Source organism: Martes martes, assembly GCF_963455335.1.
Source record: "Martes martes genome assembly, contig: scaffold_126, whole genome shotgun sequence".
Lineage (NCBI taxonomy): Eukaryota > Metazoa > Chordata > Mammalia > Carnivora > Mustelidae > Martes > Martes martes.
The window spans coordinates 2776-27726 of record NW_027666395.1 but is presented as its reverse complement, the minus strand read 5'-3'; the positions used below and the strand labels follow the sequence as shown (position 1 = coordinate 27726).

The 24951-nt window shown below is 50.5% G+C and overlaps 1 protein-coding gene across 3 annotated transcripts; it reads right to left on the bottom strand.

Annotated features, from left to right (window-relative positions):
* Positions 1-887: 887 nt before the first annotated feature.
* On the bottom strand, positions 888-24403 carry EXOSC7 (exosome component 7). Of its 3 annotated transcripts, none has more exons than XM_080831605.1 (8): positions 24288-24403; positions 23476-23577; positions 23072-23166; positions 14974-15139; positions 12226-12296; positions 5876-5999; positions 4264-4419; positions 888-1133 (listed from the first exon to the last, which is right to left on the bottom strand). In XM_080831605.1, exons 3-8 carry the CDS (start codon positions 23128-23130, stop codon positions 1029-1031), a joined length of 681 nt encoding a protein of 226 aa, XP_080687731.1. In that variant the 5' UTR covers positions 23131-23166; positions 23476-23577; positions 24288-24403; the 3' UTR covers positions 888-1028. The 3 variants fall into 3 exon arrangements, with proteins under 3 accessions (XP_080687731.1, XP_080687732.1, XP_080687733.1); XM_080831606.1 differs by lacking the exon at positions 24288-24403 and adding an exon at positions 2052-2127 and having other exon boundaries at positions 23476-23573; XM_080831607.1 differs by lacking the exons at positions 888-1133; positions 24288-24403 and adding an exon at positions 1947-2127 and having other exon boundaries at positions 23476-23573.
* Positions 24404-24951: the final 548 nt, after the last annotated feature.

Here is a 24951-nt window from a genome sequence, read left to right as displayed (position 1 = left end):
AACTCCTCCCTCTATCCGTCTAGCTGAAATGCAGAGAGCTAATGCCGTGGCTGAGACACTCACCCTTCATGAATCAGCTCCTTCCCTGGGGCTCTTTAAGATTGACTGGGGAGTTTCTGTTTGGAAAAAACTAAAAAGATTGCTCAACCTGTGAAGAGACTTAATTCCAACACACTGCACTCGGAGTAGAATACAGGCTTATGAGGACCCTTCTGGGGCCATTGAGAATGGCCTTCCCTTTGTCCCCGGAGTATGGAGGCAGGCTGAGTAATCAAATGACAACATCTCTAAAGCAGCCTTCTTCTTGATGAAAAAAGGAAATCTTACGAAACATCAGGGAGTGGTTATAAAATCCAGAGCAATTTCAAAACAAGAGTGATAAGAATGCTTGGCTAAGGACCAAAGTGGCTGCTAAGCCCGGGACCCTAGGGAGCTCGGCGTGGATTTTGTGGAGGGCAGGAAGCAAGCACTGGGCTTCCCCAGGACTCAGGAAGGTTCACCAGCCAGGTGGAAGCCATGGTGTATACCTGGGGCATGTGCCTCCTTCCTCCTTCCTGAGAAGCACCAAATCCACAAGGAGAAAGAACTGTGTGTGTGTGTGTTTCTTACTTTGAAAGCTGCGCAAGTGAAAAATTTTTCACAAAATACATATAAGCATTTCCTTTAAACCATACTTCTGGTAGGTCCTTATTCTAGTGTTTTTGTTACTGTTTTGAACTCCTGCAGTAGGAGGTAAGTCAGTCTCCCTGGAGAGGCACAACCAGAGCATTCTCCCTGGGAGCAGATCTCTGGATCTGGTCGCCACTCATTGGACCAGAGCCAGACTTTCCGGGGGGTTCACCAAATGGCATCTTGGATTGCTGCCGAAGAACTCTAGCCGTATCAAACCAGACTAGAAAATATACTTTATTTTACATGTACAAATGTTGCCTCAAATTTATAACAGATAAGAAAAATATATACAAACTGTGGCTTAAAAGGAAAAGCAAAAATACCCCAAACACCCCGCATTTGCACTGATGTCCAAATCATCCCAGGAAGCCGACTTTCTGTCTCTTGGGCCCCAGGCTCTCCTCCTTGTGTAGGACGCTCTGCAGGGAGGCGTGCAGCACCTTGCCCACTCGCTTGCCGGTCTGCGGGACAGAAGCAGCACACACTCGCCGGTGAGGCGCGCGCCCGCACCAGGGAAGCCCCCCTCTCTGCCTGCTGGCCGGTCCAGACTGTACCCGTTCCATCTGCCTTCCAGGGCTTTTTACTTAGAGAAACAAATCAATAGGAAAGCAAACCCCCAACTACAACAACAGAGCAGTTACACTCTAGAAAGATCTTTGTACTAAAAACAAAAACAAAGAAAAAAACAAACCAACCAACCCCCAGGCGGTCAGCAGGAAGCAGCCCAGGCGGCCTCGGCCTAATCCAGCTGAGCACTGCCACTGCCGTGACAACACGCAAAACTGTCAACCAGATCTGTCCCCGTGACTGCCACGTCCCACTGTAGCGTGGCGAGGAGGCAGAGGGAGGCCACAGGGAATCAAGAGTGTGGCTAATGAAGGAACAGATGGTTCTGGGGACATGTCTGAACAAGCAGTTTCTCATTCACCCGCCACCAATCTCGATGCAGAGCGGCTCGGATGGGCCCGAGCTGAGCCCGGCATCAGCCTCGGGCGCCATGCAGAGATGCTAAAGGCACCGAACGGCTCGAACAGGACACGTCAAGAGGTCAGACAACCCACTGAGTTCCTAATGAGCCCCTACGCAGAAGCCACACGGGGACCCCTCAGAAAACCACTCATATACAAAAGTCTTTCATAAAGAAAGACTCACGGATCATTTTAAGACTCTGAGGAACCAACCAGCAGTCCCCCACCTTGTCGAGTCTGCCGTGTTCCCCAGCCTTTTCCACTCCGCTGTGCTGAGCTCCACTCTCGGCAACGTCAGGGAGAAAGCCGCTGGGGCCCAGACCCCCGCCAACCCTCCCGGTTCCAGGGACCTTCTAACCCAGCCCCTCGCTGTAACACAGGGTGAGGGTCCAGGGATTACTGGAAACTTACACGGGAAGATCTCAGTCTAAAAGCGGGAAGTGATCAACTGTATGAAACGCAAAGTCAGGGCTAAGGTCCAAAGTGACTGTGGAAAGATTTTTACCACAACATGAGAAAGAAAAAGATGTCAGTCAATCAGACAGGGGTGCTGACTGTCCATATAAATGAAGGCAGAACCGAGGACAGGTGGGAGGAGATAGGCAGGACACCGGGACTTGGGAGGTTGGAATGTGAACGACAGAGACTGGCGGCAGCGGCCCGACGTGCTGCATGTCACAGCGGCACTTCCCTGTGGCCACATCCTTGGTGAGACCCAAGCAGTGAGACGGGGCCACGGTCCCCCCAGGAGGGTCTGCAGACCGCATTCGCCATGCCCCAGAGGAGGATGCAGCGCCGTGAGCCGGAGCTCCGGCAGCCACAGCAGACCTGTGTCTAAACAGCTCAGTGGGGCTGCAGAGGCAGGGATGGCTCTGGAAGTGCGCCTTCTGGGTCTGAATCTTAGCGCCAGCATTTATGAGCTGGGAACCCTGTAGGCGAGGGACTTTATCTGCTACACGTCTCAATTCCCATGTCTGGAAAACGAAAGATGACCACAGTAGCTGTCTCACAGGATGGCTGAGGACTAAATGACACAATACATTAAACGCACTAAAAACCAAGGGGCTGGACATACGGTACGTGCACAATAAATTTTCACTATTACTACTTTTGTTGTTTTACATACTGGAATTCTCATAAAAGTCTCCAGGGGGTGGGGAAGAGTTCCCTCTAAGACAAGCCACAGTTGTCTAGAGAGACTTTTGGCAGAACTTAAAAAGTTTTTAAAGTGTTCTTGTTTAAAAAAAAAAGAAAAAAGGGGAACCTGAGTGGCTCAGTGGGTTAAAGCCTCTGTCTTTGGCTTGGATCATGATCCCAGGGTCCTGGGATCGAGTCCCGTATCAGGCTCTCTGCTCAGCAGGGAGCCTGCTTCCTCCCCTCTCTCTCTGCCTGCCTCTCTGCCTACTTATGATCTCTGTCAAATAAATAACTAAAATCTTAAAAAAAAAACTAGCCAACTAACCAATGGGCCACAAAGGATACCCACTGCCACGCAGGGCTAGACAACTGAGCTCCAGGCACCCAAGCGAGCGCGCGGAGAAGGGCTGCCATCTCGTGGGGTAGGACCCCGTGCCATCGGCTCCCGCCTCCATGTCCTCACTGGCTCCTCGAGACACAGGCGCACTGCTGCTGCCATCCTCCACCTGAGATGCGCGAGCTGTGGCCCAGAGCCACGACTCAGCGTGGGGACTGAGTTCTCGACACCATATACACTGCCCAGCTTTGCTTTCAAGTAAGACAATAAAAGAGAAAATGGACATTGAACACTTTGTGTCTTCAGTGAAAAGTCACTGTTTCTAGGAATGAAGGAAGAGCGCGCAGGGTAACCTGGCCTGCGATGAAGCATGACCCCTGGGCCAGAGCTGGTTATTTAAGGCCAAACACCCAGGTCCGGCTCACTCGGGTCCTGGCGATTCAAGTGGTCTGAGTCAGAGTCCTCCAAGACTTCTGGAAAGTTCAGGGGACACAGGCGAAGGTGAGTCTGGGAAGACACACGTGGTCCCTGACACAGGGGGGCTTTCAGGCCAGTCAGGGACACACACACCTCAATCAGTCAGCACTGGGCTGGAGAGCGCCCTACTGGGTGGGGCCACCACACAGCCTGAGACCACCTACTGGGTGGGGAGCGATCCACCCCACGGCAGCTGGAAGGATTTTCCAGTCGCCTCCATTTGAATACTTCTAGGCCCATGAAAATATGGGGAGGCGTGGGGAGACGGCCGACCTTCAACACCCCGCCTCCACCTTTCCTCACCCCCTTCAAAGGACAGGAAGTGGTCAGGCTGGAACCCAGTTCCCTCATCAGATCGCAAAAGCCTGGGATTTGGAGTCACAAGCAACTCCACGTTATCAGTCCAGCATTTTCATCCAGAGACATGGAAATGTGGGATCACAGAGGACGAGGAAGAGGGACAATGACTGACCAGTTCCTTACCTCCCCAGCCCCCATCGCCTCCACCCTTCGCTAGGTCCGCAGACAACCAGCTCACATGGGCTATCCTCCAAGTTCTAAGTCTGGGGTCAAGGGTACAAAGGGAGAATTCCCACGGTGGAACCGAGGGGGCAAGAGGCAGCAAGCCTTCCCCGTCGGGTGGCTGCACCTGCCTCAGAGGCAGAGCCTCACCTCCATCATCTCGAAGATGCTCTCTGGGTCCAGGCTGCCCTTCCCCACTTTTCTCATGCACGTCACAACTCCCGTGCTGGTCACAGACACCAGCAAGCTGGCCAAGGAGCAGGCCTCCTCCTGAAGAGTAGCGTCCACGACATGCCGATAGCCGATCTGCAAAGTCGGGGCAGCAGAGCACACGGGTGGGTAACATGCATTCCCGAGCCCCACCCTTGACAGCTTCATGGAAGGAGTAGCTATACCAGCCAAGAACCCGCACTGCCCATCCAAGGTCTTATTTTAGATTCTGCTCTCATGGGAAACACCTAAAGCCATGTTCAACGATTCTACCACAGGCCACTATGGAAGCAGAATTACAAAAGCATGAGAAGGAAATATGGGGGATAGGGGTGGGGTTAGAGCCGTAAGTCAGACCATCCAAGTCACAGGCCACCAAGAGTCTCCAACAGAGGGGCACAGGGAGAAAGTGACACGTGAAGCCAGATGGACGTTTCACTGATGACAAAGATGAATCAAGAAGGTGCAAGCTGAGAGACATGCTCAAGAATGAGTCAAGTGCCGGTGGCCTTGGTTGGTCCAAGTGCTTCACCATACCCCAGCCCAGGAAGTGATTTCAGGGAAATTAAACCTGGCCCACTTGGTCCTATTTTTATGGATCCTGTGGGGAATTAGGGACAGTCTCAGCCAATGCAGACTTCGGTGCATAGCCTTGGGCATGCCAGGTACGCGACAGCATGACCGGACTGTAGTTTCCACAGGCATCTGTGCACATGTAAAGACCACATGTGACAGGACGCCTGGGGGACTCAGTGGGTTAACCATCTGCCTTCAGCTCAGATCATGATCCCATTGGGATGGGGCCCCGCATCAGGCTCTCTGCTCAGCGGGGAGCCTGCCTCCCTTCCTCTCTCTCTGCCTGCTTGTGATCTCTGTCAAAATAAATAAATAAAATCTTAAAAAAAAACAAAAACAAAAAAAAAACGTGATGTAACAGATCCCCAGATGCTGCTCCAACCCCTCATTGCATAGATGGGGACACTGGGGCCCACAGAGAGGACAGTGTTCACCTCTAACCTCCCTACACCCACAGAATTGAGGGACTTAAGGGAAATGTGCACACACAGTGTTTGAGTGAAACGCCTGGTAGGGAGGAGCTTAACAAACTCGGCTGCTAGCACCGTGAACCCATGTGTGTATTTCTGGGGCCCCATCATGTCTTCTAAACAAACAAACAAACAAACAAAGCTGCTCGTAGAGTAGTTTCTAACATAACCAAATGACTGGATTTGGATTAAAGCTACTTGTACGAGGTTTGTGAAACTGTTAACTTCTCAACCTATTAAGTAACCTTAATGGGTTGGGGTTGAAGAAGAACCACAGGGAATTCAAAAACCATCAGATACGGGGTGCCTGTGCAGCTCAGTGGGTTAAGCCTCCGCCTTTGGCTCAGGTCATGATCTCAGGGTCCTGGGATCGAGGCCCGCATCGGGCTCTCTGCTCAGCGGGGAGCCTGCCTCCCACCCCCTGCCTGTTTGTGATCTCTTTCTCTGCGTCAAATAAATAAATAAAATCTTAAAAAAAAAAAAAAAACACAGATACAACCACATACCTTGCACAGGGTGACAATGCAGGGGACATTCTCCACACTTAGCCGGATGCAGTCGTAAGGGTCATCTGAGAGTTCAATGTCCTTGGACCCCTCTTCATCCTCTAGAACACGAACTCTCGGTATCCTAGAAACAGAAGCACAATTAAAATTCCCACTTACTGTGAGGAAAAAAGAGAACTTCGTTCTCCCGAGACTGAGAACAGCAGTCGGAGTTCCCTCACATCACAAGTAAAGTTACACTCCACCTGTACTTTATCATCCTCGTCCCTATTGTCTCTGTCAGAAGTGCCCAGGCAAACTGCAGAGCACTGAAGAAAGGGGGTCTTTTCAAAAATGATGCTTGGTCAATCAGATATGCACATGAAAAAAAAAAAAAACATTCTTGATCTCTACCTCACACCATATACAAAAGTCCATACCAAGGGCGCCTGGGTGGCTCAGTTGGTTAAGCAACAGCCTCTGGCTCAGGTCATGATCTCGGGGTCCTACGATCGAGCCCCCACATCAGGCTCTCTGCTCAGCGGGGAGTCTGCTTCTCCCTCTCCAGAGCTCTGAGATCTCTCTCACTTTCACTACCTCTCAAATAAATAAATAAAATCTTAAAAAAAAAAAGTCCATACCAAATGGACTACAGAGATAGAGGGGAAAGATAAAACAATAAAGCTTTTGTTTTTCTAATAAAGATTTTATTTATTTACTTGAGAGAGAGACAGAGAATGAGCAGGAGCAGGGTGAGGGGCAGAGGGAGAAGCAGACCCCCCACTGAGCAAGGAGCCCAACAAAGGGCTCGATCCCAGGACCTTGGGATCATGACCTGAGCTGAAGGCAGACACTTAACCAACTGTGCCACCCAGGCACCCCAACAATAAAGCTTTTAGAAGAAAAACTAAGGGGCGCCTGGGTGGCTCAGTCGGTTAAGTGTCTGCCTTCAGCTCAGGTCATGATCCCAAGGTCCTGGGATCGAGCCCTTTGTTGGGCTCCCTGCTCAGTGGGGGGTCTGCTTGTTCCTTTCCCACAGCCCTTCTTTGCTTCTTGTGTGTGCTCTCCCTCTCTCAAATAAATAAATACTAAAAAAATAACCAAAAAACTAAAAACATCTTCCTGACCATGGTGTGAACAAAGATTTCTTGAATAGACCCCAAAAAAGTCTTGCCATAAAGGGAGAAAAAAACAACAGATTCGACTGCATTGAGGATTACGAAGAATTATGAAATCTACTGCACCAATTTTTATATGGTGCCATTTGTGAATAAGGCAATGAATCTTAACCTAAAAGTAAATCCCTTCATGCTAAAATTACACAGGCGATGAGGGACTTGTTAGTGAATGCGATGAGTTATTACATGAGATTCTTTTTGGTCTTTGTTACTTTCATGCAGAAACTCATTTGTTCATCAGAAACTTTTCTTTGACATTTGAAGCCTTTGTATCCAAGATACCCTGATTTTGGAAAATTAAGCGTGCCTGTGGAATCTACTATCGTAAAATACTACCATACAGTTGGATAACCCTCTAGTGTTTACTGGGATACTTTCCCGTTTATTATTTCACTGGGGAAAAAAAGCAACGAAATAGAGTTGTACATTTTAATTGCCTGTTACTCAGTTATGTTCCCCAAAAGACAGAAAAGACAAATGAAACTACGGTCAATGTTGTACTCGTGTCCCCATCATTCGAGTCTAACACACTATCTGACACAAGGAGGGACTCATTTGTTGAACGAGATTTAATTACTTGTTCAAGGTCACGACACTAATGACCGTTGGAGCAATGACGGGACATAGGCCCTCTGGCCCCCGCAGCAGTGTTTGCTTCGCACCACCTGCTAGCCCAACGGCCCCCGCCTATAGGAGGGCAGAGAAGCCAGAAAACCAGAGAAGAATGGACGTGTGTGTGTATCTTCTTCCAAACCCACCAACCTTTCCACTTTCAACGTGTTGGCAGGTAAACAGATGACGAAGATAAAGTATGGGAAGCCAAAGAAGGCAAGTGCTGAGAAGTCCCAGTCCATGAATACTGCCAAGGCGTCCATCTGCTCCGTATTTACATACACATTTGTCAAAATTAATGTATTAAGACCCACATAAGTGAAGAACATGTTCTGAAAGGTATTAGAAAGTGCAGCTGAAGGCTGATGAGAAAGCCTCAGGGCGAACAGAACATGAAGAGCTAATGTTTCCTTATTCTGGAAAGAGCTGCTTATGCTAGTCGAGGAGCTCCCAGAGCAGCAAGTTCTCCAGCGTGGTCTAAAGGGATAAACCTGACCCGTGTAATTTCACTGGCCGGGGCCTCAGAACACAAGCTACACTTAAGTGTTTTTCATCTTGATTAAATGGATTTTAGAAATGGAATGAGCCTCCCATGTCAGGCGGATGTTCTATATTTTCAGAAGAGCATAATCACCATTAGGCAGAATAGAACGTTTTCTCAATGGCCCTCTGTACAATGTTTCCAAAAAAATTGTTTTTTAAGATTTTATTTATTTGACAGAGAGAGAGACAGCAAGAAAGGGAACACAAGCAGGGGGAGTGGGAGAGGGATAAGCAGGGGGAGTGGAAGAGGGAGAAGCAGGCCCCCCACTGAGCAGGGAGCCTGATATGGGGCTTGATCCCAGGGACCCTGGAATCATGATCTGAGCCAAAGGCAGATGCTTAATGACTGAGTCACCCAGGTGCCCCAAATGTTTCAAAATTTTAAAAAAATATATGAACTTCTGTTTGTCAAAAAACATCATTTAGAAGTTTAGGGGCGCCTGGGTGGCTCAGTGGGTTAAAGCCTCTGCCTTCGGCTCAGGTCATGATCCCGGGGTCCTGCAATCGAGCCCCACATTGGGCTCTCTGCTCAGCGGGGAGCCTGCTTCCTCCTCTCTCTCTTCCTGCCTCTCCAACTACTTGTGATCTCCCTCTCTGTCAAATAAATAAATAAAATCTTTAAAAAAAAAAAAAAAGAAGTCTAAAAGATGGGATGCCTGGGTGTCTCAGTCGGTTAAGTTTCTGCATTCGGCTCAGGTCATGATCTCGGGGTCCTGGGATGGAGCTCCATATGGGGCTCCCTGCTCAGTGGGGAGAATGCTTCTCCCTCTTCCTCTGACCATCCCCCTGCTCATACTCTCGCTCACTTTGTCCCTCTCAAATAAACAAATAAAAAAATCTCAAAAAAAAAAAAAAAAAAAGAAGCTAAAAAGATATTCCGGAACGCAGAAAATATTTGTAAATGTATGTGTGCACGCACGTGTGTGTACATATGAGCTGACATATTACATAAAGAATTCCTACTGCAGCTTAAAAAAAAAAGAAAAGAATCCCCACCAAACATAGAAGACTGGCAACCTAATAGAAAAATAGGCAAAAGACTTGAACAGACTTCATAAAAGAGGCTATTCAAGGGGCGCCTGGGTGGCTCAGTCGTTAAGCATCTGCCTTCGGCTTGGGTCATGATCTCTAGGTCCTGGGGTCGAGCCCCGCATCGGGATCCCTGCTCGGTGGGGGGTCTGCTTCTCCCTCTCCCACTCCTGCTGCTTATGTTCCCTCTCTTGCTGTGTCTCTCTCTGTCAAATAAATAAAATCTTTAAAAAAAAAAAAAAAAGAGGCTATTCAAATAGTCAATAAACACACAAAGAGGTATTCAACTTAAATATCCATTAAGGAAATGCAAATTAAAACTACAATATGATACCAAAACACACGCCAGAATGGCAGATATTAAAAAGACAACAACAACAATGAACTGGCAAAGATGCGAAGCAACCCAGAATGATTTACACAATGCTGGTGGGAGTATCATCTAGTAAAAGCTCGTTGGAAATCGGGTTTGCAGTATTTACTAAAACCAAACATAGCCGTGCCTTATGACCCAAAATTTTCACCTGTACCCAACAGAAGTGGGTAATATGTGCAAGAAAAAGACAAAAACGTTCACGTTTGGGATAGCCCAAACCTGGAAACTACCCAGATGCTCATCACCAGTGGAATGCCTAAATAAACCGTGACACAGCTGCACGGGGGCCACCGCGCAGCAGCAAGCCGATGACAACTCCAGGCCACAATCCAGATGCCTTGAAACGTAATGCTCCGTGAATGAAACAGACACACAAGAAAACAACACTGTGTGGTTTCATTTACATCAAGTACTAAACCAGTCTACTGTTGTAGGACAATGGTTATCCTCAGTGGCTGCAAGGATCGCACGGGGGTGGAGGATGAAGTGGGCTTCTGGGGGCGGCCGGCAACATTGTTTCTTGAGCTGGGTGCGGGGAAACACATTTAACCCATAGGGTCCATCCATTCCCATCTGGGGTGGAGGAGCCAGGAAGGAAGAGGTGGTCCATTCAGCTACATGACGGAAACCGCGTTGGTGCCCTGCCCCGCTCTAACAAAAGCCTTCTATGATTCCATCCCGGCGGGCCATCCCGACACAAGGCCACACACCCATAGCAGATGAGCGGCAGCAAGGAAAATGTCTGCAGGAACCAAGGAGTCCTGCTGGGGTCTGCTCAAAGCCTCCATGTCGGGGCACCCAAGATGTAAGTTTTTTTTTCCCCCAAGATGTATTAAGTAACATCTTATTTGAGCAAGTCAGGTAGCCAGTTTGAAGTCTGACTGGTATGTTAAATGAGCCTGTGCAAACACACACCATGCGCACACGTGCACGTATCTTCCCGACACTCTGGCCACAAGCTGGGTGAGCTGAAGGGCAAGAGAATGGCCTCTCTCTTTCTAAAGAACATGGCCTCTACGAAAGGTCTTTCCATGTACCGGGGACCTGACGCCTGACCCAGTCCACATTCCTTGCTACCCGCTCAGCTGTTCTCTGTTCTAGGGGACGAGACTTAGGGCTATGGCCACGACAGGTGTCCGCGCCAATCTGAGCAGCTGGGTTTCACCATCCCGATGTACAGTTTGCCCAACACTTCCCCCACAGCCGAACAGCCTCGTCTGGTTCTACTCTCTCTTTTTGCCCTGGTGCCCATGGAAACCAGCTGGCAGATGGGTAGTTATTTCTGAAGCTCAAGGTACAACAGATGGCGACTTTCTTTCTTCTCCAAGAGAGCCCCAGCACAGGCTGCTACAATGGCAGTGGTCCTCGGACCCCTCTATGGCCACCAGTGCCAGGGTCCTCTTGACCTCTTGCCTGATCGCAGCCAGGAGCCTAGTGGCACAGCTCGGGCTGGGACACTCTACAGCTTTCGATGTCAGCAAATATTCCATCCTGCAATGGCTAACTGAAATTTATTTAGCCTTCTGTTTTCTTTTGAATTACACAGGGAGTCTAAATTCACCATAGAAAACCTCTAAAACACAGAAAAATGTTAAGTTGTTGATAAGAGGAGCATTGGAAGATCATCACAATGCCCATTTTAGGATATACACCTCTCTCTCTCCCCCCAGACATATTCACAATATAAGAGTTACCAAAAGTAAAATACAACAAAACAAGCGAGATGAGAGGACTGTGTTTAGTGCCTGGTTTTCTGTGTAAACAAACCTCTCAACAGGCCGCTGAGCCAACTGCCACCCCCTGCACTGGGACACTCAGGTTGTCCCTGGCATCTCACCACTACCAAGAAGCTGTGATGAACATCCCAGAATAACACCCTTGCTCATTTATCCAAGTAATTCCTCAGCCTATATCCCTAGAAGTCTCTACCCCTCCTGTTCTCTGCCCCAGGATCCCCCAGTCCCTTATTGGAAGTTCTCATGGCATGAACATCCCTACCCACGTGTTTGTTTTCAAATGCCACAAACCTTCCTGAAAGAACCTAGCAATGGTGGGGGAGAAAGCTGTGTGACCCGTCAGAGGAAATGGCAGCTCCAAGAGGGCTTGGCGCTGTGTCCCTTGCTGCACAGCTGTCTGGGAAGCTGAACCACAGTGGCAGAATCATTTCTTGCTCTTGAACCCCAGAGCAGGCTGCCGCTCTGCTTTTAGAACATTCCTGGGTCCAGTCAAGGAATCTGTGCGCACCCACTATGTGGCCGGCATTGCTGGGGACAGAGCAGAGCACAGGCTAAACCCAGGCTTCCGAGCAGCTTTATCCACTTACGGTGTTTGGACAGTTGACCTGTGGTTGTTTTCCACCCTTTTCGCTTCTTTGTGGTTTTCTAGTATTTTTCTACACGGGACGTGCTTACTTATGAAAATAACAGCATAAAGAACAAATATGGAAATATACGTATATATTGAGTTTTACCTTGTGAAATCTGGAGCTTGTCATGAAGTGCCACCATGTTTAATGCTAAAGGCCCCTGGTCACCTTCCCCTGTCAGCTTTGGTAGAAACATCCCGAGTGGCCCATCGCCAGTGTCTGCTCGGGCTCTGCGCAGGCCCCTGGGGCTGTTTCCAGGAAGACTCACCTTGTGTTGAAGAGAGCAGCCTTCACAGCAATGCAGATGGTGTCGAACAGATTCCCGTCACATTCCAGCAGCTAAGGGAGGCGGGGAGCAGGGTCGGGAGGAAAAGCAAACATCATTTCTTGCTCTAAGTACCATACCAGTTAAAGGACACTGGTTCCCACAAAGTGCTCCCTGTTCACAAGATAAAGAGAAGAACGTGTAGACGCTCTCCTGGTGGACGCCGGGCACATTCACCCTCATTGCCAGAGGCTCCTTGGTGACCATGCCAGCCTGCACCCTGCGGGTGAGGGTCACTGTTGGCCCCGGCTGTGGGGCCACCACTCGGGCCCGGCTTGTGGTGGGTCTCCTCTAACTGGCCCCCCAGCCAGCTGGGTCTGCACTCAAGGAGGAAATGATCACCTTTGTTTTGTCCCCAGTGGCTCCCGAGTGTGACTCGCCTCTGTGCCCACATAAACCCAGCCTCCAACCAGGGAAATCATGGTGGCCACTGATGCAGCAGCCACCACCAGGTTCACGGTTAGCAGCGTGGTGGCCTCCTGTATGTAATCACCATCGTACAGCTGCTGCCTGAACACGGAACAAACATGCCACGCTGCACATTCGGTGCCACAAAGACTAAGTTCCTGCCCAAGAGCATCGACCACGCTTATGTGTGCTCACTCCGCTGGAAAGGTCAGAGCACAGTATTCAGTGGAAGGCGACACATCCTTCTGTTCTCATTTCAGTGACGCCTTGGCCTGAGGCCCCAAGAAAGGAAGGGGAGGCAAGTCTGTACCTACTCATCAGACCTCCACCTCCAGGGTGGACACCGGCCTGCCCGCAGCACGGCAGGATTATTGCTTCCTGAAAATCCCCCACCCCACCGTTGTCAGTGCCTGGCTCTGTGCCCAGCAGAGGACTACCTCTTCCCCCCCATGGCTCAGACACAGACCGCTGCCCAGTGAAGAGATCCAGTGGGACTCCTGAGTCAGACCGCCGGCTAGGACTCCTGTCTCTGCCACTTAGCCGGGGGCCACTTCACGTCTCCAGGCCTCGCGGAGGGTGAAAGTCCCAACGGTCCCACAGAGCTGTTCCACAGGCTCAATGAGCTCATGTTTGCAGAGCCCTCAGAAGCGTGTCCAGCACACGGTAAGCGTGAGCTAAGTGCTTCTAGAGAACACTGCTCCGCGCCTTGGTCTCCCCACGGCAGGCCTCCCAGACCGAGCACGTGTGCTGCAGGTCCGTCTGCACTACCGACAGCTGCACACTCTGAGCCTGGCTGTGCGTCACAAGCACCTGGGGAGCTCAGCGCAGTGCAGGGTGACACGCTGGCGTGTGCGTTCCACTCCAGACCCGAGGCGGTCCTGACGAGCAGCCAGGGCTAAAGACCACCGTCTCCCACTCCGATATCCCTGTGCCCACCTCATGCCAAGAAGGTGCTAGGGAAATGCTGACATCCACTCTAGTGGCTGTGGGGTCTCCCCGCTGGAAGGGACCCTAGGGAGCACATCATCCCCCACCTCCTTGGCAGCTGGGGACACAGAAGCCCTCCCGCTCATGTCACAGTGGCCTGCCACAAACTCTGGCTCATCAGCAAGAGAGGAAATCAAGAGGGCAGAATGCTAAACCTGATCAGCCCGGGGGTCCCCCCGAAGGGCAGGTACCAGCCTGCCCGCCCTCCTCCCTGGGGTGCAGAGGATGAGCCCACTCCAGGCCTCAGGGCCACCTGCTCAGGCTCCTCTCTGTGCGCCGCACCACAGGGTAACCCAGGTCAGGCAGTGCGGGTCTGACGCTCTCCTCTGCTGCTTGCTGGCCTCGTGTCCTCTGAGCACCAGGATTCCCCTCAGTATAGCAAAGCCCTGCTTCTCTGTAGGATGACAGCAAGGATAAAACGAGATCACACCCTTACCACTCCTGGCACATAATGGGCTCAAAGACCCTAGCCTCCTTTCTTGCAGCCAAGCAGGTGCAGCTTCGTAAGAATCTTTCTGCTACACACAGTGGGACACCCAAGAGGAAGGGGAGAGCAGGTGCGATACAGACACCCAATGGCTTAGTGAGGTCAAGAGCAGGTGCCGGCATGAAAGAGAGGCAGCCCCGTCGAGGCCCAACCCCATTTCTCACAAGCTGACTCTCAGGCTGGTTGCTGCACCTCTCTGAGCCTTACTTCACCTGTAAATGGGGAAGACAGCAGTGTCTGCTTGCCAAAGCCATAGGGCCTACAAGGAAATGTATATAAAGAGCTCATCCTCCAGGTGCCTGGACAGCACCCAACTCCTTGTTTCGGCTTAGGTCATGATCTCAGGGTCGTGAGATAGGGCCCCACACTGGGCTCCAGGCTAAGCAAGGGGCATGCTTGAGTTTCTCTCTCCCTCTCCCTCTGCCCCTCCATCTCCCTGTGTGCTCGCTTGCTCTCAAATCTATCAATAAATCTTTAAAAAAAAAAGGCAAGCTCATCCTCATCCCATGCAGATGCGCCAACTTGTCCAACTTCTGCCCATCACCTCCATCGGATGCCACCTCCAGAGCATCTCTTGTTTTGTGTCTACCTCCCCGACAGGCCAGTGGTTAATTTTAGGTGCTACCATGATAGGGCTGTTGTGTGACTTTTCCTGTAGGATGGTACTCTCTGCATGCTATGACACATCTAGTCTCACCCTGGAAGTTGAAACCAGCCACTTAAAGAGGGAAACAGCACCAGAAGGAAAACAGGCAGACTGGTCTCCAGCAGACGCAGACAGTGCGGCCAGTACACCACGTGACACATACCAGCACGTCCACGTAGAGGACCCAGCAGTGCTCCCGGGGGCTGATGCAGAGGGACTTCAGGTCGACGCTGCTCTTGTTGTTAAATATCCGGTAGAGGGTGTTAGCGATCTCCGTACCAAGGTCATCACCTCCTCGGCCTTCAAATTCAGGGGTAGCATTGGCTGAACTACAAAGAGAGGTAACAGAAAAGCTGAGTGAGTCTTTTCAGAAACAAAGAGCAAAGGCACGGGGCTTTGTACCAGTTGCTCTGTGGAATGCTGGAAGGACGAGCGCTATCAGGGAAGTCGCCACAGTGGGAAAGGGTGGCACATGCCCCATTTCTGGCCTCCAGACGTGTACGCAGGGAGCCAGACGGGTACTGCGCTCTGTCTGTCAGGGGGCATGACGGGTGTCCCCCCGCCCCCAACAGAAGTCATCTTTATCCAAAGAGAAACAAGAGAATAATAGTAAAGTGAATCTTGGCCAGTCATAATTAACTCTCTGAAGAATGGAATACAGCCCTCAGGCAGGCCCAGGAAGCCAGGAGGCCTGGGGACTCAAGCAGTCTGGTCACAGAGGGGTCATTTCACAGACACCATCCTGAGCTTCCATGGCCTGGAACGCACCATGAAACTCTCACAGCAGAAACCACAACGTAAGTACAGTGAGGGACCCTCCTGGGATGACTCAGGTCTGGATGACAGCTGGACACACTACATAGCTTATCACTGTACTGAACAGCAGGAAAGGGAGAGAGAAAAACTGGAGGCTGATTCAATATTAGATTGTCCCTTTTACTTGATCTGCTATTTTTTCATGAGGAAAAACTTTTTCAGGAGGCCACTTTGGCCTCCTGAACCTCACGCCCAATGACCTCAATGAAGAAGGAACGGGCATCAACATTTGCTGCCCCAAGCATTACTCAGAAGTGTTAAACGGGCAATTTCTGAGGGTTTTGGCTTAATAAAAACAAACCCTCAAAACATCAGGGCGCCTGGGTGGCTCAGCTGGTTGGACAACTGCCTTCGGCTCAGGTCATGATCCAGGAGTCCCGGGATTGAGTCCTGCATCGGGCTCCCAGCTCCATGGGGACTCTGCTTCTCCCTCTGACCTTCTGCCCTCTCATGTTCTCTCCTACTCTCTCTCTCTCAAATAAAGAAAGAAAATCTTAAAAAAAAAAAAATCAATGCAGTAAGTAAACATTCCAGGAATCATTTTACTATATCGAACAGGGTCCAGAAAGGTAAGACCCAGCTGCTTCACAATGGTCTCAAAATCATATACCGAAGCTTTCTAGTCCATGCATTCATCCATCTAGAAAGTACCAGCTCCCTGCTGGGCACTGGAGGGAGAGCCTGACCAAGGCAGAGGAAGGCCCCAGGGCAGCAATCTCACGAAGTCAGGGGGAACTTCATGACAGGAAGCAAACAGCAGGAGTGGGGCCGGGGAGGATGTCGACCAGCGCTGGAGGTCACAGGCGACCTCACACCAGAACGTGGGCAGAAGTCAGTCAGGCTACAGACAGGCGGGGGGCATTCCGGGCAAAGTGACACCCATGTAAAGGCTCAAGGCCACGCCCACCCCATCCGTGCAATGCTAAAAGAAATCTCACCTGATACATTAAAATATCCCTTTTGTCTAGTCCATTCGAATATAGGCAGAAGAATGACCCCTGAAACAATGAGAGTGTATCACCATATAGCAACTGTGCTTCTCGGACTCTACAGCCTTCCCCTACTGTGACGAGCCAGCAGAGCCCCAGCTGAAAGTCTCCAAGGGAAACTTCCATCAGCCTCACTGTTCCCTCACTGCTTCTGCTGGACATAGGCACTGAGCCATGAAAAGCAGCTCATTTACGGCAAAATAATCAAGTTCCCAGGGACCAACTGAATAATTTTGTACAGCCAGCAAAACAAAAGCTGTTTCTAATTTACACACTAAGCAATCAATATTAAAATCCATCTTGTAAGTGTTTAAAAACACATCCATACAGATCTGAGCAGACAAATCCAGCCAGAGGCATTTACGCTTAAAATGTACACTTTCCTGACTACAGTGGGCCACACCCTGGGGGGGGATTAATTATTCAGATTTTGATGCATCTGTTCTTTTATGACCCTAAGGGATGGCTTACAAATCTTCCCAGGTCCAACTGGCTGAACTAACCCACCCACAAAACCACGCCCCAGTGGGGTTTTTTTTTTGACACTGAACTAATTTAAAGTGGGAACTTTTCCTATTCTAAAAGCCTTCCCCCCCCGCCCCCCTCCCCCACTTTTCTTTAAACACATTATTCTTTCAGCACAGCTGGTAGCCAGGCAGAGAAGAAGGTTTAGAAGCTTATGAGACCACGGAAAGCTCCTCCGTCTGGCTGGTGCCTGGGCCCTGGAGGGACTCAGGGGAAGAGGCTAGAAAAATGGAAGGAAATTGTTGGGGCAGGGGTGGGGACACAATACTTCAGGTGACGTGAGAAAAGCCAGGGAACCCATATTCTAACAAAGGATGAAGAGTAGGGTTGGGGTAGAGAACGGAGGGTCGCCTCTCATCACTAGGGGTGCTCCTAGCACCAGGACACTTCTTGGTAGAGGTAGACAGTGATACAGACCCAGAAAAGGCCCCTCAGAGACCCTGTCAGAGGACAAGGATGCCCACAGGGACTGGCCAGGTAACCCCATGAACAAAGAGCTACCGGTGACCCGCAGGCAGTGATGGAGACTCTGACAAACCTTCCAGCCCATCTGAAGGCATTTTAACTCAGCTTTGAAAACAAACTCCGGTAGTGAAACCAAAATCTCACGGGTGGGCCCAGCAAGACCTCAGATGGGCCGACTCTCTCATTTCACCACGAGGAAAACTTGAATGTTCTTTTGGAACCACTGGAAACCACTGTGAGTACGTCAGACGTACCAGCTCACTGTATTCTCACAACCCGGTGGACGAGCCAGGCACTATTTCTGACCCCATTTTAAAGAAACGGAACTGAGTCCCAGAAAGGTTACATAATTTGTCCAAGCTCACACAACTCGTGACTGGGGAGCTAAGATTCCAACCCAGGCAGCCCGGCCCTTACCTGCTAGGCGGCACTGGACTCCCACTGAATGTGTCATCTGCCGTGCCTGGCGTGTAGCCTAATGTGAGTCAAGGTAATGAATGGATGCTCTGGTCTTGGGACTTATTACTAGACCACAAATACTGGAATCAAGGAATGCAGGCGAAAGGAGTCCTAGATAAAAAGCTTCCCTATTAAGGGCAAAGTTAAAAGGGAGAGAGAGCGCGCAGGCTGTTAACCCTCACCCCCTGCTCGTAGGTATCACAATACGTTCTTTCAGTAGCCAAGTATACACTTGGGGCTTGGGGCATGAAACCAAGTGCTTTCAGCGTCTACAACTGCCAAAACCAAGTCAGATCCTTCATAGAGCGTGACCCGGCCCCTCTTCCCGCGCTGTGGGGAAACTGCTTACCAAGCCAATAAACTAATAAAATTCATGGGAACGCTGCCGCTCCCAGTTCTCCACCCGTCCTGACTCATCACCTCTACTCTGCTCCCCCTGCTTGGGCCATCTCTGGTTTAACTAGGGTAGGGTGAGATCAAGGCCATGTCTACCTGAGACAGGACTTCAGACATTAGGCCCATTGTTTCCCTGGTGATCAATCTGGCCTGCAAATCAATGGAATCTTACAGCCAGGAAGAAAAAAGCAACTTAGTGGGTCCGTGGGGCAGGGTCAACTCTGGCCCTTACCCGTCCAGCCCTGCAGCAGGCCCCAATTCCTCCCATTCCCCTGTGTGCACAGGTGCTCATTCCTGAACCTGCAGAAGCTTCCCCATGAGTGGGAACGGGGACAGGAGCACATTCGGAGCTTTTCATGGTAAGCCCCTGACTGAGGTTTCTGGGAGAGTTATCAGCTCTGCAGACTTCCAGAGTACAGCTAGCTTCGACTTACTTTCTTTGCAGGTTGCCTGTCTGCTTTGTCCCCTGCCCCCCGCCCCCCATCAGGCACTAACAGTGACCTCCTTCGAGCAGCGCTAAGCAGTGAGGAGCAGAGATCAAGTGGCTCCATCCACCAATGCAGGGCCTGAAGCTTCCGGTTCAACATTAGTGATGAATACGAGTGATCACAATGAAAAGTAGTTAAGATCTCACAGGGGAGTGGCAGGTGTTGGGCACACTGAAATGTCAATGAATGAAAAGTGTCCTCCTCAACTTCCTCCAGCGAAGAACCGAAGCCTCTCCAAGAGGCTAAACCAGGCTTCCGGATACCCCCTATCAACATGGTGTCAGAGTTACGAAGAGACTAGATGGACCGCCACCTAGTGGTAGCCTGGAGTCACATACCAGCTCCCTAAATTCTTACCCTCCTCTGGGCTTCAGACAGAGGGAAACCATCCTCTCCCAAAGTCTCCAAGTTCTGATTTAAAACAGGCCGTTCTCAAGTTACAGCTAACACACCAAAGACATGAGACAGGAGTCAGGAGGTCTGAGTGTGCTCCCAGTTTTAGTGATGCCAGGCGTCTCCAGCGCAGTGCTCAGGAACCCCAAGTCTTTGCTACTCTGTGGGGATGGGGTCAGAGTCAGTGCAGCTGGGTACCCTCCCCAAAGGGCAGCATTCCCAAGACACAGGGGAAATTATGGGGTGGGAGGCAATGTCTGCCTCAGGTGCCACGTATTCTTCCAAGTAAACAAAACTTAAGTAGAATGAGGTAGCAGAAAAGTAGTTTTCTGAGACATCTCAAACCACTGGGAATTTAAATAATGAAACCCTGAAAGTTGCTGATCAGTCAAGTCAAGCTGGGCTCAGACTGACAGCCTGCTTGACCCCAAGCTCCGGAACAACACCTCTGCTTCGGTCTGAAGCAGACTGGATGAGAGCCTGGTGCTCTCCAGCAGAGGGCTTGGTGGGGGCACCCTTGGTGCTGGGCACAGCCACAGATGTCCAGGAACCACTCCTATTTGCTGGATGGGAATAAAGGGGTTCGTATATGCAATTACGAGTTGTCTTTGAAGACCTAGGTGAGGTTCTGAACCGACGGAGCTTGGTAAATCAGCGTCTCCCCTCTCTGGAGGAACACAAGGTTTTGCAAATGTCTCACAGTGACTCCACCTGCTAAACTGATCACTAACCCAGCCACATGAAGTGTGCCACCTTGCAATTATCTATCTTGATAGAGTCCAGAGAACTCCCTGGGAACTGGAGCTTCTGGGCCTGCGGAGGGTCTCCTGAGCCTTGCAAGGGGAGAAAGGAGAGGAGCAGGCAGCCCTGCTTGGCCAGGAGGGAGAGGCTCTTCCTAGAATCCAGATCTTGGGAAGAGGCGGGTCCAAGTGTCCTCCCACCCTTGGAGCCACCCACCCTGTACAGCTGGGACAAGAAAGGGACAAGAGCAGCAGGCTAACCTGGAGTCATGTTCAGACACAGAGCCACAGTGAAATATGTCCCCTATGCCAAGCATCCGAGGGCAACACCTTCCCTTTGGTGTGGTTGGGCTGACCGTCTGCGGTCGTCCGAAGATGAAGGAGGTAGAAGATAATAAAGAGGTGAAAAAGAAAAGCAAATTACAGTCCTTCACACATGGTGCCTGCTCCTCAGTGACTGTTTGCTGCACTGAATCAGGCAGATCAAGGCCAGGAGAGGCATTTTCTTCCACCAAGAGCAAAGGGGTAAGTTGGAGACCTGAACAAGGTCACTGCGACTCAATGGATGGGCCAGTCCCACTGGATGGCTCAGGCTGGTGAGAGCTGCCGGGTCCAACCAAGGGGAGGAGACTGCCTCAGGGTGTGAGGGGTGGGAGGTCTCTCAGGGCAGGGTGCAGGAATGGACTGGAAAGAAACCTGGCCAGAAAGCTGACTGCAGATATGTGAACTCAGAACTCTGAGCACCACATCCCTGGAAAGTTGGCTTCTGCGGGCTGCATGGAGTAGAACAAGCCAAGGCCCAGACTGGGAGAAGCCTGAGCTGGCACAACCAGCTCTACGACCCTGGGGAATTCCTGACCCTCTCTCAAACTGATCGTCTCTCTCATAGCAATGTTGTGAGGACCAACTTCTTATTTTATTTTATTTTATTTTATTTATTTGTTGGGGGAGAGGGAGAGAATCTTAAGCAGGTTCCACGCCCAGTGTGGAGCCCAATTCAACACTTGATCCCACCATCCTGAGATCATGACTTGAGCTGAAATCAAGAGTAGACACTCAACCAACTCAGCCACCCAAGGACCAACCTTTGAGTGTGAAAGAAGACCAGAAGACTCGAACTCATTATATAAATGGGGCTTAGCATCTATGCCGAAAAGATGCACGCAGCAGGCCCAAGGCTGCTATCTTTAGAAGCGCCTGCTTGCAAGGTGGGCCCTCATTTGCCATCTGGGAACTTGACAATAAGACCTTTCCCAGTCAACAGTGAACTGTGGTCCGCTGCGCCTGGACTATTTGTGCAAATAATGTGATAAGGTGAATATGTGCTTTCCTTCTAGGAGTCTGGAATTTTGGTACGTGTTAAGCAGAGGGTGCCCATGTGACCAGCCCTGATAAAAATCTTGGGTGCTGAGCCTCTAATGGGCTTTCTTGGGCAGAATCATCACACACATGTTGCTGCGTTTCCGTTGCTATGATAAATCTCAGCCATGAGTTCAACTATATGCTGGGTCCTGTGGGCCCTTCCAGCTAATCTCCAAATATGGGGGTAGTCTTGGGGACTCTAATACAGAATCGCTATTTTATACCTGCACCTAGCATGAGCTAACAGAGATCCTTACCAACTCCAGAAAGCCTGCCGTCACCACCCAATTAGAAGCGAAGTTACAGACGGAAGATGGGACTGGGCCCCCAGCCCAAGAAAGGGGAGGCAATAGATGGGGGAGGAGGGGGCAGGGAACACTTCCCGAAAGCCCTCTGGGAGTCAATCATTGTGGTGGTGCCCACTCTGTCTTCCTAATTTCCTTTCTTCATCATTGCCATAATATCATTATTCCTATTTTTTTAGATAAAGAAATTCAGGCACAGAGAGACTGAGTAGCCTGAGGTCACACAGCTGGCCAGAAGAGTCTGGCTGGCTGCAGAAAGTGCAGAGTCCTGGCTCTTCCCAGCGCCCACACTGCCTGCCTTGCTGCCACTCCCTCCATCGGGCTGTTTGGCCCGCCCTCGTCCTTTCTCTGCCAAGCAAGTCATGAAATGTTTTCTGCAAAACTAGAGCAGGAAGAGAAACAGGGCATCTGAGACCAAATGACCCTTATCATCTATGTTTGATATTTTTCAAAGCATCACAAAACCCACCATTTCATTTGACTCTCAGAACCACCATGTGCTGGGCTGCCAGGCAATGTCCTCCTTTCTTGGAAGGGACAATGAGGCCCAGCACAGACCGGGTGACTAGGACAAGGGCAGGACTCAAGCCAAGGCCTTCCTCCACATATCCCAGTGTCCGGCACCCAGGAGGGATGCAGGAAATACCTGCTGGCTGCAGGAATGATGACTGAATACAAAATAAAAGTAGGTTCAACAGGAAACCAGAGGTCTCGTCTCTGAATTTTCTTTTAAATCATTTTTTCCTTTAGGGAGCGTGGGAGGCTCAGTGCCTGACTCTTGATTTCAGCTCAGGTCACGTTCTTGGTGTTGTGGGATGAAGCCCTGATTCAGGCTCCACGCTCAGCAGGGAGTCTGTTCAAGGATTTTTTCCTCCCTCTCCCTCTGCCCCTCCTGCCCAGCTCATGCACACATATGTGCTCTCTCTCTCTCAAATAAATAAATGTATCTTTTTAAAAATATACATCATTTTTCCTTCCAAACATATGCATAAGGATGCCTGGGTGGCTTAGGTGCCCGACTTCTGGACTCACCCAGGTCTTGATTTTGGGGTCGTGAGTTCAAGCCCCATATTGAGCTCCACGCCCAGTATGAAGCCTACTTAAAAAAAAAAAAAAAAAAAAGTGGGACGCCTGGGTGGCTCAGTTGGTTGAGTGTCTGCCTTTGGCTCGGGTCATGATCCCAGGGTCCTGGGATCGAGTTCCTTGTCAGGTTCCTTGCTCAGCGGGGAGCCTACTTCTCCCTCGGCCTACAGCTCCCTCTGTTTGTGCTCTCTCTCTCTCTCAAATAAATAAATTAATTTAAAAAAAATGCATAGTACTGACCAGTCAACAAAGAACTCCAAGTAACCTTCATTTGGTTTCTCCAGCTTTGGTGTCCCCATTTCTGCTTTCACTCCCACCAAGATGTCTGTGTGACCCTGTGGACACAAGCAAGAAGTGGGGGTCCTCACTCAGGGCAGGTAGTCAGATACCCAACCGCCAACCTCCTTTCCCAGACTAGGCCCCTGGGGGACTCTTTTAGGAGCACTGCAAAGCAACCTGGGAAGTGGCCCTTTGAAGAGGTAAGGGGTCCTTCAGATCTATACAGATGCCCTCCCAGAGTCTGGCTTGGGTCTTGGATTCCCTGGAAAAATATGCACTCCCGAAGCCCAGAGGGGCCCGCAGCTGCCTCCCTAGGGCCTCCCTGTCCTCCCCCGGGGCACGGCCTGTGGCCACAGGGTACTCACCAGCTTGACCCTGGCAGACCCACTGGTGTTAGACACCACGTCGGTTTCTACTTCAACACATCGGTAGTCCTCACAGCCACGGCCATCCACACGGAGGTCCTCCTAAGGGCAATAACCACAACCCTAATAAAACCACAACCCAACCACCAACAGACATCTAAAGTCATGCACGCCATCTCCCCCAGCAGAACTAGGCAATACAGCATCGCCCCTCTCTTAGCAAATCACCCAGAATTCTGTCCTTGTAGCGAGGAACAATATTACTGTTTTTCACATGAGGGAATGAAGACTCAGAGACGTAAAGCCAGGTATTTGAGGTCCCACAACTGGTGAGAGCAAAGCTGGGTTTCCATCCAGACCCGAACGAGGGCAAAGTCCATACTACATCTCACAACCCCAAACAGGCACACGGAACAGACAAAATCTGAACGAGAGATAAAATAAGCTGGCGATTCCCATACGGCATCAGAAGTCTCTGTTGTCAGAGTTACATCTGCCCCAGCTGTGCCCCCCCCCAACTTAGCAAGATCTACGCCGTGGACAGCCAAAGACATCCAGTGCTTCTCTTCTAAAGCAGGCATTGCCGAGAACAGGGACAGCACGCTTCGGCCAGAGGGCCACCTGCTTCTGTGAAACGCTGTATTGGAACACAGCCACGCCTGCTTTCACGCTACAATGGCAGAGCTGAGTAGTTGTGACGCAGATCTTCTAATCTGCGAGCCCCAAATCTTCACTATCCAGCCCTTTATAGGAAAAGTGTGCCAACCCCTGCTACCGAAGATGGCCTTCAGAGTGGTCTGCGTACTGCCTACCCCTTATCTCTGAGTATTTACTTCTTCCGCAATCTCCGTCCATCAGCATAACTCACGGATATCTGCTCTAGGCTGCGGCTGTAATCCAATACTGTCATTACTTATGCCGTTGCTCCAAGTGTTCCCGATTTGGCCACTGGGGGTTCCTCTGGGTTGGTTCCTGCATTCTTTCAACATGCCTAAAATCGTTTTCGAGCACATCTTTACTTCTGACAAGACAAGATGTTCCAGCCCCGGTATTTCTCCCTGCCGCAGCCCTGGGATCAGCCCTTTCTCCAAGGAGTCCTAGTTCCTTTCACTGAGGAACGGTGCTTTATAAACCAGGATCTGGCTGCTAAGTAAGTTCACTGCTGCCGGGGTACCACTGCTTCCAGAACCCCGCAGAGCTAGATGACATCTGTGTATGCTAACCCACACAGCTGCATTTATTTCTGAGTCTGTCCACGTAACTATCGAAAGGCCCCGTGTTCACGCCGACAGTTGGTTCTAACCTTCCTCCTTGTCTTATTTGTAACTTTTTTCTCAGAAAGTGAGAAACCTGGCTCTCATTATCCGTGATGTATTCATGTATTTGTTAAATCCTGAGAGCCAAATTTACATGGAGTACAGTTCTTTTCGTCTCCAGCCTTAGGGTGCCCACCCGGAATCCTGTTTCCCAGTGGTC

Excerpts from the sequence above, each read along its gene's own strand:
- EXOSC7 (XM_080831605.1), bottom strand. The coding sequence starts at position 23,130 with ATGGGGACACCAAAGCTGGAGAAACCAAATGAAGGTTACTTGGAGTTC. Across the intron at positions 15,140-23,071 it reads TTGGAGTTCTTTGTTGACTG|TTCAGCCAATGCTACCCCTG; the intron begins GTCAGTACTATG and ends CTCTCTTTGTAG. Across the intron at positions 12,297-14,973 it reads TCCTCTACGTGGACGTGCTG|CTGCTGGAATGTGACGGGAA; the intron begins GTATGTGTCACG and ends CGCCTCCCTTAG.